At 34.6% G+C, this 25503-nt stretch overlaps 1 protein-coding gene across 2 annotated transcripts; it reads right to left on the bottom strand.

The window, feature by feature from the left end:
• Positions 1-25291, bottom strand: LOC100168892 (protein kibra). Of its 2 annotated transcripts, XM_001946818.5 has the most exons (17): positions 24740-25291; positions 18961-19070; positions 18759-18853; positions 6875-6983; positions 6510-6669; positions 5328-5601; positions 3801-4114; positions 3424-3690; positions 3084-3356; positions 2926-3012; positions 2664-2856; positions 2382-2577; positions 2114-2304; positions 1727-1873; positions 1259-1645; positions 1060-1181; positions 1-918 (listed from the first exon to the last, which is right to left on the bottom strand). In XM_001946818.5, exons 1-17 carry the CDS (start codon positions 24865-24867, stop codon positions 786-788), a joined length of 3186 nt encoding a protein of 1061 aa, XP_001946853.2. In that variant the 5' UTR covers positions 24868-25291; the 3' UTR covers positions 1-785. The 2 variants fall into 2 exon arrangements, with proteins under 2 accessions (XP_001946853.2, XP_003240627.1); XM_003240579.4 differs by lacking the exons at positions 18759-18853; positions 18961-19070; positions 24740-25291 and adding an exon at positions 9697-10115.
• Between the last annotated feature and the right edge of the window lie 212 nt (positions 25292-25503).

Raw genomic sequence — 25503 nt, 5'->3', positions numbered from 1 at the left:
TTTCCAAAAATAAAAATAAACATATAATTAATATAATACAAATTCGTACAAACTAAAATCGCATTACCCTGATTCGTTTTACAAAGGACAATAAAATATGATATTGTGTCTGAGGTAAATTCGCGAGTCTAACTAGCATAAATATACAATTTTTATGAAACCGAATTATAGCACCCATAAAAAAATTAACAATTATTATTACCAAGGCGTGATTCATTCAACATAATATGAAACCTTAATTTGGTTAATGTTTTATAACTTTTAGTCACAGCCAAAAATGTAAAATATTGAATTCCTATTTCTCCATAATAGTAATAGAAAATGGGTTCTTTGTACATACAATTAAAAAGTAATTCGAAACCACCTCGGTGGTTAGAGCAAAAAAAATTATAAAATGAATTATCAGATCTAAAATTGGTTTGTTTCATATACAGTATTATCATTAATAATAAATTATGGCAAATCGCAATATTTAAATATTTACACATAAACTACCTACCTAAAATCTATAAATTAAGGCACATACAAAATATTATTCTTTGTTCTTTTTTAAAACATTCAACAATAATAATAATAATATAATAAGAAAATAACAATAAATAAAATTTATCTAAAAAATAAAAACAATAATGTAACATTGATTATATTACAAAAATATGTAATAAATCAAAACATTTTCCACTTCTTTTATTTATTTATTTATTATATAATATGTACAAATTATAGTCTTTGAATAGCGGCAGGTGGGATTTTTTTGTGTTAGTTTACTAATAACAAAAATATAACTAAACCTCTACTCCAAATACCCTGTCTACAGTGTATTGATACCGTGTTTCTGTAGACTTTGGGTCTTGTAAAGATTTGGTAGGGGGAACAGGTACTGAAACGCCAGGTCGAGTAAAGAAAGCCATTTTTTCTCTACAAAACAAAAGAAAGAAAATGTTTAGTTTATAAATTATAAGGTATAATCAAATCATCAACAAGAATATTGCCATATTGGAGTCAGCACTCAAGTGAATTACGAGGATTTTTTCATTATAATCTTAAATGTTTACTCACTTGAATGAAATAATGTCAGGTTTTCCTTGACCAGCTTTACTTTTTCTTAAATTGTACAATTTTTGTGACGCCCTCTTCAGCCGTCGTTCTACTTTCTTTTCGTCAAGGGTCTTGTCTCCGGCCTTTTTCGAAATTAGACAATTATTAGAAACACGACCACTATTGAAATATAATCAGAAAAACAAAACCAATAAAGTACCTCCTTAACGAGATTTTGGAATTCTTCGTCTTCCAAAACCCAAGCAGCCACATCGGTGTCACCGGTTTCTTTGGCTATTTCCAGTGTATTTTTCAGTTGTCTAAGCCTAGATATTTCATCATTTAGCGATAACAACCTAGCATGCTGTGCTTGTCTATCAAGCTCTAGATCAATAGACGTCCTTGGTGGGCGACACCAAGATGTACCATTCACAGCAGGCATAGGTGATGTGCCAGGCGCTCGTCCTAGTCGCAATGAACGACGTTCCAAGCAGTTGCGACGGAATGCTATATCAGCATTACTGCCACCAATGCCTTTCATACTAGCACTTGACGATATGTGTCGTCTGTACAGGTTCATGGCACTATCACTATCACTGCGATTTAGCTATAAAATAATAAACATAACATTATAGAACGGATTTATATTTGATAGTGTCAAAGTCTTGATGAATAGCATTTAACTTACTTTACAGATATACTGGTTTTTGGCTGTCGGTGAAAATGTTTGTGACCTTTTGATGACTATCGTAGGTACTCTGGTATTTTCCCCGTTGTTACCGCTAAAGGCACATTCTGTATTGGTTTCTTTATCTTCTGTGTCATTTTCCTTGTTCTGTACAAATTGTAAACAATTTATTTAGATTATATAAAGAATTTAACAAATATACTTTCGCAACATTTCAATTAAAAACTTGACATTATTTATGAACTATTTACAAATCTGTAATATTGTTAATTTGTCTGCTGAAATTGGGGAAATGCAATGATAAATAATATTATAATTCCATTGAATTTCTAATTTACGTAAGATAAAATGAATGTAAAAAAAAAAATTGTAATATTTAATACTTACAGGAATTTCCAATACTTGTTCTAATTCTTTCTTTTCATTAACCAGCTGATAAACTTCAATATCGTCATCTTCTTCATCGTCATCATCGTCGTCACTCACACTGTCATCTGAATCACCATCATCATATTCAACTTCATTCTCATTTAAATTATCTACATTGATAAATTTTGCTTCGTTTTCTTCTAAACAACCTAATGCATTACATAATTACATTAGACAACTTCTATAGTAAATCAAATATAATTATAGTATGATAAACAACATTTACCTTGGTTGCGTGTAAGGGTTGAAGTTTGAGATGATATTATAGTGGAATCGTCAGAACCACCGCCATCATCCTTGAGCAAGATAGAAGGTAGAGAACCACCATTATGCATGCATTTCAGACTCAACAGGTTATACCATTTGCACCAAGAGTTGTTCTCAGTCTCATTAAATTCAGCCAAACTCACTTGAGCACATGCCTATGAATTAAAACGATTATTACTTGATGTCCAATCAATGAACCAACGAGGCAACGAAAAAAAACGTTGAACACAATAAAACTTACCAAACACTCAGTTATATCATCAGGACCTAATCCCCATACGTTGACCTGTAAAGTTTTTGTACATAACTTATTGGATGGCAAATTAAACGCAAAACTATCGCCGAATCTGGGTTTTGACAGATCCGATATAGGCTTTGTACAACCACTTAGTGAAGTATTTGAATTGCTCGGCAACAGTACAATTTTAATATATCTAAACATAAATAGCATAGTAAGAAAACGAAACAAAAATGTTATAATAATATTAATTTATGATATTTACAATTGCCATGATTCCGCTATAGACAGTGCTACTACATTGCGCAATCTCTCAATACAAACATGTAACACCTGCTCAGCAATCGAGTACCTGCAAGAAACAGAAAAACAATGAGGGTTAAAATCTGTTTACATATTTTGAATAAAATTGTTTAAAAGTACCTCAGCCTAATTTGAACTTGGGAAGTTTCTGCACTGAAATTAGACTTTTGACTGGCTTCGAACACGCCAGAATCACCGGCAACCGACTCGTCACTGACTGCAGCCGACACGCTCCTGGGCGGCGTCTCACATATGGGTGAGAGCGGAGGGCTTGTTGGTCGACAGCTTCTGGAGTATGTCACGCTACCGCCGACGTTGGGAACAGAACCGGATGATTCACCTGAGTTCTCGTATGCCGGCGGTTGAATGTCATTTTGCAAAAGCCTTTCAACTCTATAAAATTGTCAATATTAAGCAACGAAACAATAACAATATTTTTAATGGTCGATCTGGATTTTACCTCTTGTGCAAGTCAGCCATGTCGATGGGCCGGTCGTATGTAGCCGGGGCCAGACATTGAGGCCCACCGTATATGTCGGTGAAACTGAGACCACTACTCAGCGAACCCTTGCTACTGGTCGTGGACAACGAGCCCAGACTTGAGCTTGAACTCACTGACAGGGTGGACGCCGACAGCGTTTTCAGTTGCGATTCCAGTTGTGTCATCAACCGCAACGCTTCCTTGAGCTGTTGCAACAGCAGCTGTTTTTCCTCATGCAATCTCAATCTGCAAAACGCACGCAACGCGGATGTGATTAGTAATTAGTAATTATTGCTATTGCCTACAGACAATTGTCTGTGACGTATATGTGGATGGGATCGAGTCCGTCTCCTTACCTGTCGGTGATGGCTCTGTTGGACATTTCCAATGCATTGTTCAGGTCCTGTTCGAGTTTCTTGATCTCCCCCTGAATGTCGTCCATCTCCCTGTGACTTCTCGAACGGGGCGTTATGCTCCTGAGCTCCCTCAGCAGCTGTTCCTTCTCCTGGAACAGCAGCAGTCGGTCTTTGTCCGACTCCTCTTGGCCGGGCATCACTTTTTCCTCGAGATCGGCCAACTGTTGCTGTATGTTTTGTATGCGCTTTCGAGCCTCGTCGTACTCGAGACGCATGCGCGCCATTTCGGCGAGTCTCGTGCCCATGGGCATCAACTGTAAAGAAAAAACAATATTAGCATACTCGTAAATCACAATAGAAATATATAAACCAGGGATGGCCAACCCGCGGCCCGCCTTGGAAAGTTTTGCGGCCCGCGACATCTATCAAATATTTACAAAAAAAAAATGATTTTTGTGCCGATAGAATATTCTGGAATGCCCGCGCAACGCGGTATCTGTATTATTAACAACGTAATCGCAACTAAAGTAATAATTCTAATCTAATCTGATAAAATATATACGAGTAGACACCAGCTTATAGCAAATTGTATTGTTAAAATAAAACGTGGCCAATAACAATCATAATGTGGCCTAATTTTGAATAAAAAATATAAAAATATGTGATTATAATAATATTTTGGCTGATGACCTTTTTTTTTTTTTTTTTTTCGGCAACCCTATATAATCAGGCCATCCCTGATATAAACAATAAGACAAATTAAGCATCAATACCCGATGTCACCTATGATCGATTTACCCACACATAATAATATGTTTACTATATTTGCATCCTTATCATAATAATTGAAATCCGGTTCGAAAAATAAGCACCGTCGACATTATAATGCCATTATTAATAAAGTAATCTCTAACCGTTGCGTTGCCCGTTACAACAACAATAACAACAATAATAATAACAGTGGCCTCTAACCCCCTGCGATCTATGACGTAAATCACCGGTTCTAGATCATTAACCACGCGAACTCAATATATTAAAATAGAATAATAAGTGGTTTTCGGTAATACGCTAATACGTATATTGCCATCAGCGTGGAATAAATATAACGAAACTCTTCGAAATTTAGACTGTTTAACAGTATTATTATAACGAGAGAATTCAATACAATTCAATAAACACGCCTATAAAGTACAATATAAAAGGTGTGTTTATTAGTTTACGTCGAGCAATAATTTTCAAGAGCAACCTCCGCTGTGCATACGATATTGCTGCAGTAGTATTGATCGCTATACGCTATATAGCCCATAACCAAATCAAAACTTGGAGTGTTGATATATATAGGGCAGCGACTGGGGTCTTGAAAGTTAAAATAATATTATATTATATTATACCTCAACCCCAACCCCGTAATAATTACGCCACTGCAGGGCCAGTAAATTATAATGATATAGGGGTATAGTGGGTAAATAATAATAAGTTTGTCGAATGCACATAATATTATATAGGTATAGTGCCACTGCCACATACCTCGCCGGACAAGTCCGTCTGCGAAGCTGTGCTGAGCTTGTCGCTGAGCTGCGTGGACGACGAATGCTGCGTCTGCAGATCGGGATCGTCGGTGGCGGAACACAGCTGCAGTCGCGTCAGATCGTCTTTCAACTTGGCCAGCGAATGCATCAGGCCGGTGCGCTCGCGTTGTCCGGAACTCAGCGACTGTTGGATCTCTCGCAGCTCGGTGACGATCGCTTGAGCCTCGACCACGTTGTAACGGCTTCCGTCGTTGGACAGTTTTTGTTCCACGCTGCAATAAGCAATCAAAAAACGATCGTCAGAATATCATAATATTTAATATACGACGCACATCGATGACACCTGTTTCTCGAAACCGACATTTAGTTTGCATATTATAGAGGAGCAGCGAAACCCGACACTTAACAGACACCTATATTATATAACCTCTTTCAACGGACATAATATGATAAAGTCCCGGTAAAATAATATAGGTAGGTACCCATATATATTCCGCCAGTGCGTATTTCGGCCCGCCTATAAGACTTTATCTACTATAATAGTCTATAAACGGTCATGGACAGTCACCACGATACCTATTCCGACTATAGACAACAATCTTAGTTCAACTTCAAATGTAATTTCATACGTATATTTACAACGCACGCGCGACGTCAAGACACGAGGATCGCAGCCGACTATATGCAATATACATATTCCTGTATATCGCCGACAACGATAACGTTTAGTGCGTATATTTAAAATGTTGTACGTACTATGCACGAATACTACCAGCTAGCCTATAACGTACCTACATTTAATATGAATTAATTTTTACCTAACATCGGCTTTTATTTCATATAAAAGTACAATATTTCCATTGAATAGATACGCGTAGGCGAGTGAGTTTGACTAAAATAATCATAAGGCCTAAACCTACAACGGACACTTTTGATGGGTCCCGTGACTGTCCGTTGCATACAGGTTTCACTGTCTTATATATATATATATATACCTATTATTATTTATAGAAATATATATTGGGACGCGAAAAACGTCTTTCACAAGACACGCGGCTTCTTGAAGGCGCATTTCGATGACGGACAAATCGGAACTCTCGACTGTTTATATTTATATATTTATCGTATGTGTTTATTATAGTCAAACTAGTTTGAATAATATTATATTATAGATACGTACTTTGAGAGGGTCTCCACTCCGCGTCGCGTGCACGACATCTCGACGCCAATCTGTTCCAATTCACGTTTCAACCTGGTAACTCTTTCCCGGGCGTGAGCGACGTCTGACTTGAGCAAATCGGGATCATATTTTGTACTTATATTACTGGTGCTCGAACAGACTATAATACAGCCAATGCACACGAAACGATCGTTAGAACTTAGATAATATTTCCGTCCGGTAGGTAACTATATATTATACGAATACGTAGCTGGTATTGTATATTACAGTATATAGATACGCAATTGGAAAATTTAATTTAATTATATACATATATAATATATGTATGTATATAATATATATTATATAGAAGGTATAATACTCACGACTAGTTCTAGACGTGTTTAATGTCGACAGAGCATTGTTGAGGTGATTGTATTCGTCTTGAGCTAAATACAACCGTTGCTGTTTTATGTCGTAAATTTCTTTTTTCGCCTGGAAAACACAATTAATCACGAATTAGAATTTTGTTTTTTTTTTTTTATTGGTGCAAATACACAATATTGATCTATTTTTGTTATGTTCATATTTTTGTTTTTATCCATATAAAATACATTTTTATTTCGTATTCAGTTTTTTTTTTAAACATTAATCTTTAAGTCAAAGGTAAACATCGTAATATAATTAATATACATATTCTCATACATGGGTTTGCAGTGAGCATAATTAGGTCATGAGTAAAATAATATAATACTTGTATTCCGCCAGTGAATACATTTTGATGCGAGCGTAGATAATGATTTCGTTTTATTAAACAAGTAAGACGAATTAATGCCGATTATCTTAGTTAAAAATTATATCATATAATATTCAAAAACCAATACCATAAATATGTAATTGGTCGAGTTAAAGGATTAGACGTGGGACGTAGACATAGCGCATCTAAAACGTCGGTAGGTAGGTACCTATCGCAAACAGAGCGAAATTGTATTGTAATCATTTGTGTTGTAATAATAATAATTATGAAATTAATAAGTTTTTGACTTCGAAATAGAAGCTTGAGCTTTATATAAAAAGTGTTTCGTATTCCGTGACTGCAGGTTGGTGAGTTATATAAGTTATTTAAGTGCATTGCAGTTATCGAATGAGAAAATCGTCTAGACTTGGGTCAGCGGATGGTAGATATAAATATATAATAAGGTACATAATATTATATTATTTAATGGTATAAATATATTTTTTTTAGCAATTTATGGAGGTATATATATAATAATAGTATATTTGACAAACTGTCGAATATATTTACATATTGTAATTTATCATTTATGTGCATCGTATATTTGTGTAGACTTAGTATACAATTAGACACGCGCGTTATATAGTAAACAAAGAAATGCAATCGTATAATAAACTAAAATAATAATAATATTGTAATCCAGATAATATAATGGTGCAGTGATTTCCATAAAATAAATAATATCGTTCACTCCGAGCTGTACAGACATCATATTATTATTATATAATAAATAATATACGATAACAAACTATTCTTGTGACGACAATATTCGCTGGTGTATAAAAAAAATAACCAATTTTATATAATATGAGACGAACGGTCGTCTGAAGCGTGTGTACGCGATTGAATTTTATAATGTGTATTTGTATAATATTAAAGTACCTACTTTAATGTACGTATGAAAAAAAAATGCAAAGAATATTTGGTCGGTGCCCGGCAGTTACGGAGTAGTAAAAAAAAATTAAATGTTTTCCTTCCAAATAATTATAATAATATAAGTATCAACCATTATATTAGGCGATTTTTAGTAGGTTGTGCCCGCCTCTCTCGAGGCGCCGTACACGTCATTGCACAGACGCGCACATTATAGCGAGTGTACCTACGTGTGTGTGTGTGTGTGTGTGTTAGGAGTTGTATACAACTTGTATATTGCATTTTTTTCTATTTTATACTGTCGTTATTCTTTAATGACGTTTTTCGTTTCTTTCTAGGTCGCCTGAACCTGAAGTGCATAATATTTTTAAGGGCATTTTCATATGGGTCATTTTTTAGGGCGTCGACGACAGAGAGCCCTAATTACCAGCATATATTTGGCAATTCTTTCAAAACCATCTGAGCCGAACACACGCCGCGGATATACATCACTGCTACAACACTATTTATAATATAACCGCGTTTCACCCACCTGCTGCAGCAACCGCTTTTACATCACCCAGGGTATCGTATATAAGTTTGTATAATTTTATCTAATCCTATATTAGTTATGATATTATGCGCGAAACACACATGCGATGGGATTGGAAGGAGATGTATATAGATGTATATATATAATAATATACATATTATGCTTATAAAAATGTTTGTTTTCGTAATCTACAGCTGCTGCAGTTTCGTATCATAATATTGTGCGCTCGATGTCTATATATAATAATATTATCTATCTATACATTATTATATCAATACATTATTATACACGCGTGTAATTATATGGACCAAAAGTAAAGCGGTAAAGCCGGACTCACAGCTACGTCGTCTGTCGTGTGGCTTTATCGTGTCCCGATTTGCCGTCGTATCGTTCACTAGTTAAATATAATCACGGTCTACCGGAAAATTTCCCGAGTTAGAACGAACTCAACTTTTGTACACCGTACACGACACGACAGACCACGTAGCTGCGAACCATAATTTAACCGAGATGGTCGTTATTTGTGCCGCGAGAGTTGTGCATAGTCTTACCGCCCGGAAGCTACGCGACAGACGGAACACCGCGAATCGATCGGACAGCAATAATAATACTATTATAATGATTATATTAATTTATAATAATATCGTCGTTGCGGCGACAGCAATAATAATTATTTGATGACAATATTATATATCGTTGTCGGGATGACAACAAAACACGAACGTAAGACTTTGGACGCGCAAAGTAATACGGCGAAACTTTCATACAACGAAGCCTCGTGGGCACCACAAAAAATTCGTATGTTGTAGAGAATTTTGTTAACCCTAGAATTATATAAATGTAGTTGTAATTTTGTTTGACTCTCAAAAATGTTTCGTTCAGCAGAAAATGTCGTTGATTGGAAAGTTCAATGGAAGTTGCGTGGTATCATTATACAAATTAATGGCGAGCGCCATACAATTTTTTATACTGCAGTACTGCTATATCTATATAGAAGTGTAGCTTACGTAGACGCAGTAGATGCGCCCGTCGTTGTCCTGGTACAGTTGCACGTCAAGCAGTTGATCGTAGTAGGACGTGTAGTCGCAGCGCGGCGGCCAAGTGTCGCAACAGTAATGCGAGAACATCGTCGAGCACGCGGCGGCCGAGGCGGCAGTGCACATCACAACCCGCTGACGCGCGCGGGCGGGGAAAAGTTGCGACGACAAAAAGGAAGTCGACACGAAATAATAAAATCGCGATCGTTTACCGCGCGTAAGGAGCGTCGGGCGGATGCGGAAACGCGCGATAGCCGTACAAATAATTATTAACACGATATTGTTATTGTAAATAAATAATATTTTATTATCAATGACCGGCGGACGGGACACACCGCGGCGGCGATGTTTTATCGGCTAACGTACACGTACACGCACGACGACGACGACGCGGGACTCGCGAGCCGCAGGAAGAGACTGAGGTCATACGCGCGCACAGAATCCCGGGACCGGAATTTGACCCAAGGGGTTAGTTTTTCGGTTGCCCATCCGCCGGAGCCGGCGGCGGCGGCGGCGTCCGACCGTCAGTGGTGGGGGCCGCACTGACGGGACGGGACGGGCGCGCGGAGGAGGACGCGAGGACGTGGCGGAGGAGGAGGACGAAGCCGCGGCGACGAGAGGACGGGTGTCTACCTTGGAGGAATTCGGCCTTGCGCGCTCAGGAATCCCAACTATTCGGTACATACGTGTGGCGGTGGGTCGCGGGTGAGGGAACGCCGGCGAGCCGAACGCGCGCTGCAGCAGCAGCAGCACAGCGGGACCGTCGTAAATATCACTCACACACCATCATATTATAGGTACAATAATGTAATATATATATACCTATTTATACATTATTATTATACCTGTGCGTGTGTGCATGGGCGTAACTATTATTGTACGAATGAGATTACATTTTTGTGCCTATATATATATGTATATAATATAATATTATTATTTATTATATTTTTACAACATATTATATTATAGGCAGGTATACGCATTTGAAATACGCGTCGTCTCGCAGCCATTCCGCAGCTCCGGGTCCCAGGGATTTCGTTATTCGCGAGATTAGGTACAAAAAATGGTGTTTGATTTGTTCTCAGCCGTCGACGTTTTACCATTTCAAAGGTCCCCCCGCAGAGTGGGTGAAAAACCCTAATCACGCCGCTGAATACTCGTTCGATGCGCAATATACATCTAATATAAAACACAACACGTTTGCAAATCGAATAATATTATACACGTCATACAGTTTGCAATAACACATACGAAAATGCTGCTCTCTGTGAGAATTTACACCGAGAGATTATGTTTCTACGTGCAAGTACTAGGGTATCGGATCGGAACTCAACGTTTCGTTGTATTCACCCATATAATGTATTTTCTTCCCACACTCGTTTTCTGCAAGGGGTGCGAAATTTGTTTTACTACTTTTAATTCTGTATCTTTAATAACATATTCATAATATATAGTTCGTCTCATACTGAATCCACCAGTAAATTTGACAGCCACCCACCACCCATGATAGGTGGGATGACCGACACCCTTGTGTTCCACTTCGTGTGCCGCTACAAAGCGTCCAAATTTCGAGGACCCAATGCTTAATAATAAAATACACCTGTAGTGCTTCGAGAAAATCAAACTCTCTTACAGTGCAGTTTTTCAAAACTGCTGACTTTGCAAACTATACATAATATGTTATACAAAGTTCAGACCGATTTAATAATAATAACGCGATAATAATGTCTGTGGTAAAACGAATTATTTAAAAATGTCCGCGAAAGGTATACTATTGTGGCGCGTCTACATTTACATACAAAAATAATTTACGAACTAATCAGGCGGCTGAACGCGCGCTCAACTACTCGGATAAGTGTATAACGTTGGAGTATACTTAGGTACACCTACTAAAACATAAACCCAAGTTTTACATTTTAACAACGAATGCAGTTCTCAAAACACCAGAGAATTGTGTCCGTCGTTGGTTTTAACTTTTAAATTTAAATTTTACACGAATTATTAGAATATTGCAGTTGGTGAAAATAACTCCATACGTAGTTTACCGAAGGTTAAATTACAACTTTAAATTATTAAAAATTGATTAATTCCAATATGCAGATGAATCGGTTGAATTTGTAAACACCAAAGAGTTAAAACGATGTGTTATTGATGTTAAAAAAAGGAAAACTAGAAAAAAAACTAGCTGTCGAAAATCGAAATTAATCATGCTCGGCCATAATTAAAAATGCAAACTTTGTAAATCATTAATACCTTTATTTAACTATATGTCAGATATATTTTCAACTATTTAAATTTTATAATGACCCATATTGAATTTTAAATTACAAACGTATAATATGCTTATTAAATTTAATCATTGGTTAATCACTGAGTTTTTTTGCCCAACACTTTATACTCAACCTACGTGAAAATTGTATATTATTATGATACGAATTCCTAGAACGCGCTGTTATATAATATTATTATGACACATTTATAACTTGTTTTTCACCAATTATATTAATACATTATTTAAACACTTGCAATAATTGTTTATATGGTTTCGTTTGCGGTTTTTTTGTTTTATAACTACGAAATTCCTTAACGAAACGATGATATCCACTGAGTAAACACATTTTTATCTCCATCAGATTTAATCTATCAACACGTTATACATGAATACTTATGAATGCTAATAATGCTATCTCAGGTAAGTCTTAATCCACAACATATTTATTTATTTTTTACAGATGTTATTATTTATTCAGTACGACAGTATACGTACCGTCACGTCGACGCATTTTAATATTATATTATATCGTGTCACGCGGTGATGAGATCGGCACATCAGAATAGTGCGATAAATGATAATAATTAATGTCGGCGCAACACATTTTGTTATAATATCAAACCGAACAAGAAACCTTGACATGAGAAAATTATCGATAGAAATAAGTAATTATACTATTTTAAAATTTCGCATATGCCTATACAGTTTTTCCTCTTAACCAAATCAACAATCGCGAGTTTATGTACCATAATGTGTAGGTACCTATATATACCATAATCATTGTCGACACGACTCTCCAGTCTTAAGTCTTCAGTTTCTAATTTTTTTTTTGAATAATTCGTGGGAGTCCAGAGACGGGAGTACGTCGTGTTTAACTGGAGTTAAAAGTTACAAGCAACGGTCCACTTTATTAATAAGTAAATAAATACGCAAACTTGAGTTTTTTGAATAAAAAAAATGTTTGATAGTCATTTTAGATAAAAACACACAAACACAGAAATAAAACGCCGTAATGTAATAATATCCTTAACATAATAATTATAACACGATCCAAGATAAATTAAGTAGGTACACTTAAAAATAAAACGCACTTGTTTCCACGTAATCGTCATTTCTGAAACGGCTTAAATTTTTTTTGTGCGTGCACAATTCACATAATAAAATAATATGTTATAGATATTATGCACGCACATACGCACAACGTATGAATTGTGTAGTAAAACATTATTCGGCCAATTTTCAGAGATAAACTATTTAAGTAAACAAACGAGCATAATGATATAGAGCTAGTTAACTAGTTTTTTTTGATATAGAGAAAAAAAGTTTAAATTTATACTAATAGACTATACTTGGTAAAATGGCGGTCTATTTTGGTGTTGCGTATCAAGTGAAAAATGCAGAAATGTATACGTGTGTATTGACGTATTGTGTATAAACGTACATGTCATATATTTATAGCTGCAATACAACTGCAATAGCCCAATACCAAAACTAGAAAAATTGTATTTCCGGTTGATTATGTGGTTTTCATAATATTAGTATATTACACAATCGCCACACACGGTCTTTTATTATTTATGAGCATAAAATGTAAATCGTAAATACGTATAACGTCAATATAATATTATAATATGTATACAAATGTAGGATAAATAGCTACATTAATTTTAAGTCACACTATTAGAAAATATTTATTATAATATCCTCTTCATAACATTAGTCGCCGCGGTTATTTACAACTCAGAAACGTCAAACATAATATTTTCAATAGGTTTAAAACTATAATAATTATTATTATTAAGCTACGGAGTGATTTTTGACATTGATTTGTCTCGGAAAACGAATACAATTCAGATCAAATGAACGCTCGTTTTTATAACTAGTCATCACCTAAACTCTTTGTTGTTTATGTTTAGTAAAATGATAGTAGAAACGACAACGACTTTCAGTTATATAATATTATAAAATATTCGATAAACAACCCCGGGAGGACCGCAGGCTGGTGATTTGTACAACGCAATACAAACTACCTTCGATGGGGGATGGGTTATGGTGAGAGGGCGTAATATATTATTATTGTTAGATCGATATTGGCTGCAGCGATAAAATTTCCTTAAGAGCACACCCGATGGCCGATAGTGTGTAAAATAATAATAATAATAATAATATTATGCGCTCAGACGAAAAACACGAAAATGTTAAATATCTGCTGTTGAATCTGACGGGAAACCGGTCGAACGCGGTTGGCTAATCGACAACGTACGGAATTTTTTTTGTTTTGAAACCAACACATTCCTCGGAATCCTTTTTGGGTTATACATATTATTATTATTATAATACGCGCGTACCTAAAACACATTTTATATAATATAACACCAAGTGTCGAAAATCCCTAATCGTGACGATTCCCCCTCCCCTCCCACAAACAAGCAAACAAACAAACCCGAATACAATTTGCAGCAATCCCGGAGACCGGCTAATGAAATTAATTCAAATTTTCAACGGCGTAGGTATAACAGCTCTCTATACTCATAGGTATAATATTATTATCTAAGTGCAGCCACTAAAATAATAATAATAATAAAGATATTTATTATATTATTACTATACACATAATATATAAAAAGCGCGAGCTCGCGTGTGTCCGCGTACACATACCTATAATATATTATATATACGCATTCCGAACGGTACAAATCATTTCACCGCGGCGGCGAGCAGATGGTTCATTGTCTTCGATCGTTTTTATTTTATTTTATTTTATATATATGTGTGTTATTTTTTTCAGTTTAGAAAACAATCCGATCGTGTTGTGCTCGTAACACTAGTAGCCGCCGCCGGATGCGGCGTTGCCGCGGCGTTTTTTTCCTTCTCTCATTTGTTTTACTTTTATTTTGTTTTAATATATATACGTATATATTTTTTTTTATTATTAAGTATTATTTTCTTCTTCTCTTCCTTCGCTCTTCAATCGTTTTACAACGAGCCACCGCCGCCACCAAGACCCGGCGAGTGTAACACTGGTAGCACACAAAGTGTGGAACCGGTGGAACCACCGCTACCACGCCGCCGCCGAAGCCGATGCCGCCGCAGAGGATTTTTATTTATTTATTATTATTATTATTTTTACGTCCACGCTACAATAACTCTAAACATATATTGTACGATCGACCGTCGCGGGATGGTCTGCAATAATATAATAATAATAATAATTGACAATGACGATTTCATTTGGTATCGCGCGTATATATAGATCGTTGCACGAAACGTTCAGACCCGTTGGAATTCCGAAGTTTTCTTCTTAGTTTCATCGTCAGTTTAGTAAAATTGTGCATACAAAATAAATATAATCATCACAGAATGTTAGATAGGTATTTCAAATTTCATATAAATAATATAATACAAATCCAATAGATATTCCTTACCGGGGAAGCCTGCGCGATCGGGTTTTCGAATACATCACGAGCACGGAAACAAAAACGTACCAGTGTGTTTTAAATGGTTGGGATAATGAAAAAAAAAACTGGACGATTTCTAAAAGTCAAGCAGACTTGACGGCAAACCGCGTCCACGAAAAACATCGCGACTAAAATATCTCGAGATAAAGATCGCGCGCGGAATTTAATATATATATTTTTTTTTATCGAGTAAAACACAATATCGCCGACGACGACGTCTGACCCAATTATTATCGTCGTACCGGCGGCATAACATAATAATAATAATAATATTCTACATGTTTAATTCTATAATATTAATAATGTTATATTATACAGCGTACGGGTTTTGATAATTTTGAAACCAAACAGTTTTTTTCAAGATGCCCACGTCCACGTGCATATTTCTAGGTACGTGTATTATAATTTATAATGATGATGATAATTTCGATCACAATATTACACAGGTATCAGGGTACCAACTAAACATAATAGAAGTGGTCATCTCAAATCGCATATCAATGCTATAATGCTATTGTCAATTACAAGCGTCGTCGTCGGGGATGTCGATAAAAACTTGTTGATCCTTATGAAGTTTTCAATCTGGGGAGTGAGGATCGGTTTCCATGCCTTTGTTTTTTTGTTGGCATTCCTCTTCATTTCCTGGTATAAATTACATTCTTGATCTTTAATTATCTGGCTTACTATGTTTAGGTATTGCAATTATTGCGGTCGTTCTCTGTGACTTTTATTCCCTCATCACCCCCTTTAAGATTAGTCCTATAGAAACCCTCAACGTCCGTCAATATGCCCTATCCATTCGTTTCACAAATATTTTTCTACTTTTCATCCACAACGATCCATTCTGACTTCTTTCGGAAACTTTTTCATTAGCTTTCATTAGCTTGTCTTTTACCTCCTTCCGTATAGCACCAAGTTTCGAATGTCAATATTCATATCACCTCTTTTATTATTTTAATAATAAAATATTATATCGACATAATAAATACACAGACGTATAATATAATATATTATATTGTTATGGTGGGAAGGGGTGTTTCGACCGATATTCAATAATAACGAATCATTATAATATTATTACGATATTGTTGCGATTGTGTTCCGCGTTTCCCGATAAGACGCGGCGGCGGTTGCTTACCCCACTTCGCGCGCGCACTGACGTACGACCAACAAAAAAATTCGCGAAAAAAAATGATACGAAAACGCACAATGAATGGGATTGAGCAATCAAAATGTATAATACGGGAGAGAGAGAAAAAATAATGTGTTATAATGAGATATATATTCCGTCGGGCGGCGGCGAGTAGGTACGTGTTGGTAACAGTGCGCGCGGAGAGCGCGCGCGAGTTGTGCATTTCACATTCCACATTCTAAGGCGCACGGCCGGCGGCCGACGACTCGGCAACGTCGCAGAGGGACCGCATTCTTTTCGTATCAAACAACGTCGTCGTAGTCGTCGTCGTCGCCGCCGTAGTAGTTGTAGACTAGTAGTAGTCGCAGTCGTCGTCGCTGCCGCCGTCGATCGGATGCGAGAGAGCCCCGCAGCGCCCACAGAACACGTTGTGCCCTGGGCGAAATATCTCTCCCCCTTCACCACCGCCATCGCGGTCGCCGCCACCGCAGCCCGTCACATACCAATCACCATCAATCACCCGCCCACCCTCGGGCGGTACACGGCGTCGTCACGGAGAACCGGCTCTGTATGGCAGGGGGGTGGGAAAAAAAAATAAAAATACCGAGCCACGCGACTGCATTGCGCGCGTACGCACTACGCACGACGCACCACACGCGGACACCACTGTGTTCGAGTTCGTTGAGCGGCGGAGGGGTGGGATACGATTTTTTTAAGATAAAAAATGTACAAGATAATACTTTTTTTCTCTTACAGGTGCGTGTATCCCAGGGTAGGGCTTATATTATTATGAACAAAAACCGATAACATTCGTGTGTGCAGTGCAGCGCCTACGACATACACATGCACACACGTACCTGCCTACGCTTCTCGTAATAATAATAATACCTATATTACAGGTATTAGGTATATTCGTAAAAGTGTAATTATTATTATCATTATTGTTGTTGTAACGTCGGTTCAAATCTCGTGGTGATCTGTAACGAGTGTGCTAGTAAAATAAAATACGTACAGGCGATATATATAATAATATTATAATATGCGATATGGACAGAGCCACTCGGGGAATAGTTGTACATCATATTATTATTATTATTCGTATTATTGTGCAGTGGTAATGAGCGTTGCATCGTTTTCGTAAAATCTAATTATTATTATATCGTCCGATCTGGACGACTTGCGGGGGGTCGATTAATCGATTTATCATTGGTTAGGATATTTTTTTCTTCTTCTCCTTCAGACACACCGGTGTTGTGCGTGAAAATAAATCGAAGTTCGAGAAGCAGCTGAAAACTATTCCGGCATTATTTTCAACGTCATTCCAAACACCCCACCACCACCGAATCTGTGCCCAGCCACGTTGTTGTTATTATTATTATTATTATTATTATTATTATTATAATACATCGCGTACAGCCGTTGTGTTATATTATTATTATTAAAGGAACTCTGAACTACCACGATTTCGTAGCAAACGACAAAGTCATACAATCATCATGATAATAATATGCAACGAGATGAATACAATTTTTTCGCCGAAAAGACGGTGCCGCGACGACGGACATCACTCTGTATATACGATCGTAGTGGAATTCGAAAAATTACGTATAGGTAACGCGGCTGCGGTGTTAACGTTTTATGACTAGTCAGGTTAGTCCGGTGGAATTTGTCATTGAACTAAAAGTGGGGCAGAACTATCACTAAATAATGAATAGGCCACTACTATATAATGTTATATGCATAAAATATACGCGAAAAATAACTGCATACCATATACATAAAATATATATTATGTTATTTTCCTCTCACGATATCAATAAATTACTGTCATCCGTCATTCTAATTTTAATTTTCATACTTGCAAAATTCCTTTTAACAATAATAATAATAATAGTAATATCATGACATATTATTATAAATGTATAAATTATTTAAATTGTTTTCAATATCGCGCATTCCTCTAATGATTCGTCGATACCTACTATTAATTTGAGATTGACGATTGTTTGTTATCTCTCAATATTATAATATTATACAAAAATATTAGTACGATCAAAATATATTTTAACTCCGTGACACAATATTTTTAGTTTATCCTTATAACAAACAACCATGATTAATATAATATATATTGTATTGGCACCGTAAACAACAATGTGGAGCTACTTACTTCTAAGACGTCTTGGGCTGTATGAAGGTAATCTCTCAACATAGCTTCCTGGACAGCTCTCCATTCCAACCTTGGGTCTTCCAATTGGGTGCATTCTAGAACACGAGAAGCGTATAATAGAAACTGTGAGATTGTGTTATTTTCTTAAATAATAATGATAACAACGCGTCAACGCGTTGTTTTATGTTTTAAATATACATACGGTTGAAATGGTTGATATAATAGACTCCGATAACTGGATCGATGGCCTCTTCCCATCCAAGAGGCAATTCATTACCAATACAATCAGCAAACGATTGTGGTTTGGTGTACCTAATTAAAAAAAAAAAAAAAAACTGATAATTAAAAATAGTTCCAACGTGCATAATAAGATAGATAGTCTAAAATGCAAAGTAAAAAATTATGATATTAGGTATAGGTACCTAATAATAATGTGTAATTAAAATTAAAAACGTTATCATTAATTTAAAATATAGTACACAGTCATAAATATAATATTATAATCATTAATCTAATGCATTCACTGTTCAATTTAATATATTGAATATGATAAATACGTACTATACACGTCGTACCTAATAAGTTTTGTTACGTATTTGTATCTATATACAATATCGAATACATAATAGACTATTACAATGTATGTTTCAATGTTTGATAAATGGTATTGGTATATGAAAAAAAAATTGTTACACAACAGCGTCGGCGTAAAACCGAACAAAAATGTCAACAGATATTATGACTGACATAAATCAAATATGGTGTTATTTTTAATCAAAAAATAAACAAAATTAGTACAAATGGTATCTAATTGAACTGAAATATTTTCAGTTGAGTAATAAATATGATTAATTAATCAATAATCATGCATAAAGTATTTATTGTGCATATAACTTCATTGTTTAGAAATCTATATCAATGTTAAAAATTATTTTATTTTCGTCATTATTAACCTTTCATATACCCATTATATGCATTTGATAATAGTTTTAAATAATAAATAAACGCGTTATAAAAATGTGAATGTTACGTGTGTTACAAAGTAGTCGGTGTGTATGTAACGATGGACATAAAATGTACTATACACTACTATACACATAGATTTATATTGCATACAAAATAAAATCCATAAAAAAAAAAAAGTTTCTTGATTACCAAGTGATTACTATTAATAAAAATAATTAATGGTATTCTCATTTTATATTATATCAACAAAAAATGTTAAGAATTCCTCAACACACGTATACGAAAACCTTTTTTCTTCCTCCGTCCTTTTTTCATCTTCAATAGAATCAGGAATTTCCTGTCCACAATACACATACTTTGTTGAGATTCACCTATAACTTCTATTGCTATTATAATATCGATTATAATAATATAATTTATGAGTTATGCTTATGACTAATGCTCAATTAACAAATTGTCAATAATCGATTTCTTATTAACATTAAGGCTTATAATAACAATTGACAATTAAAATTGTAGATAACCATATTATTATGGCTGGTAAACCTACAATGTCTATAAGGATCAGATCAATCAATTCATTGGAATTTCATGTACCTACTTGGTGAAATTCGATGTGCTGAATTACGAGATTGACATTTAAATTGTTTATTAAGTAATGTTCACGTCACCAGACATAAAAAATTAAGTATGTATAAATTTCAAAAGGCTTTATACAGCAAAATTATACACGAGTATAAAACTCTTTTTGTACTGAATTTTCACATGGCATTAAGCAATATTGAAAAATCAACACTAAAATAGGTAACTTTTGTTTCCTAATATTGTTATTAATTTTTCCATAAATTGATATAACACAATTTTAGTTGCTTATAGAATTTCATATACCTAGTTTGTTTAAAAATATAATACACAATACATACAAAATACCTATCTACGTTTAAAAATGTTTGTTACTTATAAGTTGTAACTATTATAAGTTTTTATATACATGTTTATTAAAATTACTATGTAATGGCAAATAATTAATTAATAATCTATAAATTAAATAATAAAAAAACTGTATATATATGTATTATTATTGGACATAACGATTTTATAAACATTTTTAGACATGGACTCACAAAATATATGAATTTGAATATCAATGGTATGTATATTCATAAATTAATTAAAAATAACAGCGTTATATTATCTAATGAGCAATTAGTATTTGGTAAATAGTAAATACGTAAAAACAGGAAAAATATTTAATAATTAAATTTTTTAATAAAAAATTTTAAAACCAGAATATTATGGTACTAAAAAGTACCATCAAACATTCATACCTACTACGATAACAATAAATAACAGTAAATCATGAAATAAGTTACCGATATCTGTCACATGACATTATATACTGTTATACGATATATAAACTAATTATACTTTAATCGAAAACCACTAGCAAGTACTTCGTATTTTATATATCAATCGGCAGTATAAACACAAATATATTATGCTGCAAATTGCAATCTATAATTTAATTAAACAATTATTTTTTAAAGACATTAAACAATAATATAACTATAATATAGTATTATAGCCTATACTCTGTAATAAATGGTTTCACAGTTAAATATTGTTACATTAAAATTAAAATTAAACATTTACACTATTTTAGTATTTTACCCAACTAAGATATAGGTAGGTAGACAAAATTGTTTAAAAAATCAAATAATTCCACAACTCTGAAATAATGTTAAAGGTATGTAACCGTATGTAACTAGGTATATCCTCTATATCCTCTATACCAAAGGAAAAATACTTTATAGGTATTATATAATGGTTATTATAAAAATATTAGAATATTTGAAACAATACGAAAATTACTTTCGGATATTATGAATATAGATAAAAACAAAAATACATTTAAAATATAATATATATTAATATGTAAATGTAATTCGCAAGAATGGATTGTTTTTTTTTATTTAGTGACATCATCATCAACAGCATTTCGGGAGGAATTCAGAAATAAAAAGGATCAAGACATAAGAAATTCACGTTTGCGCGGTTTTGTAGACAGCATGGCGACACAACTTGGAGAGGGTGTGGCTTATGGGATGTTTATTTTTAACACAACATTACAATATTATGTCAACATACACTCGTGTGACATATATGTGAACATGCAAAGTTAATATATCTGGACAAAATTCAATATAAAAACCATTTGTTTAGGTATTTTCAATAGGTAAATGTATATTTAATGTAACCGCACTAAAAGTGATCAAACATCAAAGAACTATCAGTAGTTATACATTTATAGATTAACCAAAAATTATACATCATAGGTATCAATAATATACAACAGATATCATATTTAATAATTAATATACAACTTTAAAGATACAGAACATTCAAACATTATATTTTGTATACCGGCAAATACGGGGCAAAAAACGGTTCGTACTTTTTTAAGTTAAGAAGTAAGAACCTATTTTTAGGTACCTAAGTATACATTTTATCAATTTTCTATGTACCTTAGGAATCTTTAAATGTTACTTAGGTATAAACAAATAAATTAAAATCAATTATAAATACCCAATAGACTGCATATTTTTTTTTTTAAATTGCAAGCTCATGTCAGAAAATTATCTGTCAACAGGTAAGGTTAGGTTGCGATAACATGACCACTGATCAATGATCATATTATAATGTAGTGGTTATTTTGAAACTAAGTGTTAAATTAACACCAGCTTAACCCTGTTAATCTTCAGAACCTTAAAAGTAACCAAAATGCAAGGATCAAAATAATTAGTATAATTCCCAGTATAATTGGATACTGTAACATTTAATCGCATGTTGTTCATAATTAAATATTAAATAAGATAGCAAATAGAAATATAGGTAGTACGCATATCGCGAATAATCTCAAACGTAATATAATTTTAAGTCTTATCAATTATCAAATATCACTAAGTAGGTACATTTCTAATTTGTGTTCTAGTTAGGTATTAAATAATAGTTTAAAACATTGTACACACAATATATAATACGTAAATAAAAATTGAGCATATTTTGAATTTCTGCAATCTGGATTTCATAACAAATTATGAAATGTTGTAAAAAATGGAACCTCGGAAATACCAAACAAATATTTTATTTAAACAATTATTAACTATGGTTTATGACGTAACTACATTCATAAAAAAGCTAACTTGGAAGCTAGGTACCTATAATTATCATTATATTATTATAATAGGTACCTAATTATACGAATAAAAGAAAGCATGAATAAAGTATTTTATCATTCAAATGATTTATATAGGTACTTTTTAAGTAACTATATAATATAATGATTAAATAAAGAACAACTGTTTCAAAGACTATATAGCGATTTTTCGCAGTCCTTTTGACTGTTGAGTCCGAAGAACTTTAAACTTTATGAGAATGTATTAGATTATAATATAGCTATTCTGATAAGATTTTAGAAGATTTAAGAAATTAGAATGTCTACATACAGATAAGTATATCTCAACTTACATCTTCATAATCAATTTAGAATTTGCAATTCAATTTAGATGATGAGTAATACCCAAGCAATATTACTAACAACTAATATTTTAAAATATCGAAATAATTTTATAGCAAAGCCATATTGATCGTCTAAAGCGAATTATTTAAAACATTGACATAAATTAAGTGACATTTTATAATACAATAATTGTAAGTCGTAACCATCCTATAAAACACAATATTATTATTACCACCAACGAAAACCTAGTAGGTACCAATACAAAAAGCAAATAAAAAACGCTATTTATTAACCGAACCGTTTCATATTGAAAATCATTTGAAAAACAATTAGGTAGGTATGTAGGTACTATGTTTTTTGGGTCGAACACATATTGTTGTTTTTGTTATTATTACTACTATTGTTATTGTTGTTGTTAAAAATCGGATGATCGTCTGTAATAAACGACTACAATTTAGAATATTTCAGTCTACACTATACGAGTAAAAGTGTAAAACGCTTCTAAATTCTAATATTATATTATGATATTATGCTGTATAGATGACCTTATTGTGGGACGTGTACCTATATTATTTTAAGACCATTATAATAAATTGTATAGGAGTCGAAAAAACGCAAATCAAACGTCTACACATTTTTAAAAAGGTCGAAAAAGTTACCCAAGTATCGGTATATTGTTGTTGTTGTTGTTATCATTATCATTATGTATTACATTATTATTACATTATATATACTATATAGGCACCTAAATGACCGCTGCTATTGAGTCAAATACATTGATTTATTTTCATTATTACAACGGTGCGGTGTACATAATAATAATAATAATAATATAGTTGTAAGACAACACACACGCCACACGGTTGTTTGGATAAATTTCGTGTATATTCACTGAACTCGGAATGCGGTGCTACTAGGGAGGGTGGGGCAGCAGGGGGGTAGGTGTGCGGAGGAGGGGGCGGTGGATAGGAGTAGTTGGTTTGGCATATTTCAATATAGATGGCACTGTCGACGGTTCGGGAAAAAGGAAAAAAATAGTAATAATAATAATAATAATAATAATAACCGTGATGTTCCAGCCGGATTTCTGTCGAAGGAATGCGAGTTTGTGTACGCATTTCACAATTTCGACGAAGAGTCGAACACGCGCGCGCACGCATCAAAGACACGCATTTGGGGATCGGACTGGGAACTATATTATAATATTATTATAATAATATATTAACAACAACTATGATAAGAAATAATAGCTAAAAGATGTAAAGAATACGTCCGAAATGGTTTTCGTAATTTTATTATTCGACATATCATACTATATGGGTACCTACATTATGATCGTTATCAATCTAACGATGGCCATAGAATGCCCACGACGATATCGTTTATTGTCATAATATTTGCCTAGGTGTACCTATCCCTGTGTTTATAATAAGTAACAATCAAGGCGGATACGTCCACCTTGGTAATAATAGTACAATCAATGTCTGTGCTATACCTGTCTCTGGGGTCGATCCAAGTGGTCTTTTTGGAATTGTGGTCGATGAAGTACACTTTGCCGTCGTAGTCTCTTGCGAAATCCCAACCGTCGGGCAACGGTATCTCTCCGTTCCGTCGTCTCGGCATCGTGTCTGCGGTACTGTATCCATCAAAGTCGGACTCACGAAATCGAATCCATCACATCGGCCAAACACCGCGTAGGTACGACGATGACGATAATAATAATAATAATAACGATAACGATAACAGCGTTTGTGGTGTCGGCGGCGGCAGCGGTAGATATTATTATTATTATTATTACTATACACTGCGGAGAACGGCGGTCAAATATATATTATATTATAATATTATGTAAAATAAGAAAACTTAATCGTAATGATTAAAAATCGGACGAGAACATTTTTTGAACTGCCTACGACACGAGAGTGGAGAGTAAAAAAATATATCGCGTTAGTTCGCTACGTACGACGACTGCAGCGGGGACCGACCGACGACCGTAGATGTCACGCGCGCTTCGCCATCTTGGAAATGGTCGGACCGAGTAACGCTGCGGCGTTGCCCCCCCGTCATAAAGAAAAACGACCGTGCGCGCGCGTATATACAGAGCGTTCGCGGTACGGCCCGCGCGCCCGCCGACCGATCGAGCCGGCCAGCCAGCCTGCCCTCGCGCGCGCCAGCGGCCGGTTCTATTATCAATCGCATGACATCACCGAAACGGTAGCCAATCAGGCCGCGGATCCTCTGGAATGCGGCTATTACCAT

The sequence above is a fragment of the Acyrthosiphon pisum genome, chromosome A1 (genome assembly GCF_005508785.2).
Source record: "Acyrthosiphon pisum isolate AL4f chromosome A1, pea_aphid_22Mar2018_4r6ur, whole genome shotgun sequence".
Taxonomy (NCBI): Eukaryota; Metazoa; Arthropoda; class Insecta; order Hemiptera; family Aphididae; genus Acyrthosiphon; species Acyrthosiphon pisum.
This window is presented reverse-complemented; position numbering and strand designations above follow the sequence as displayed.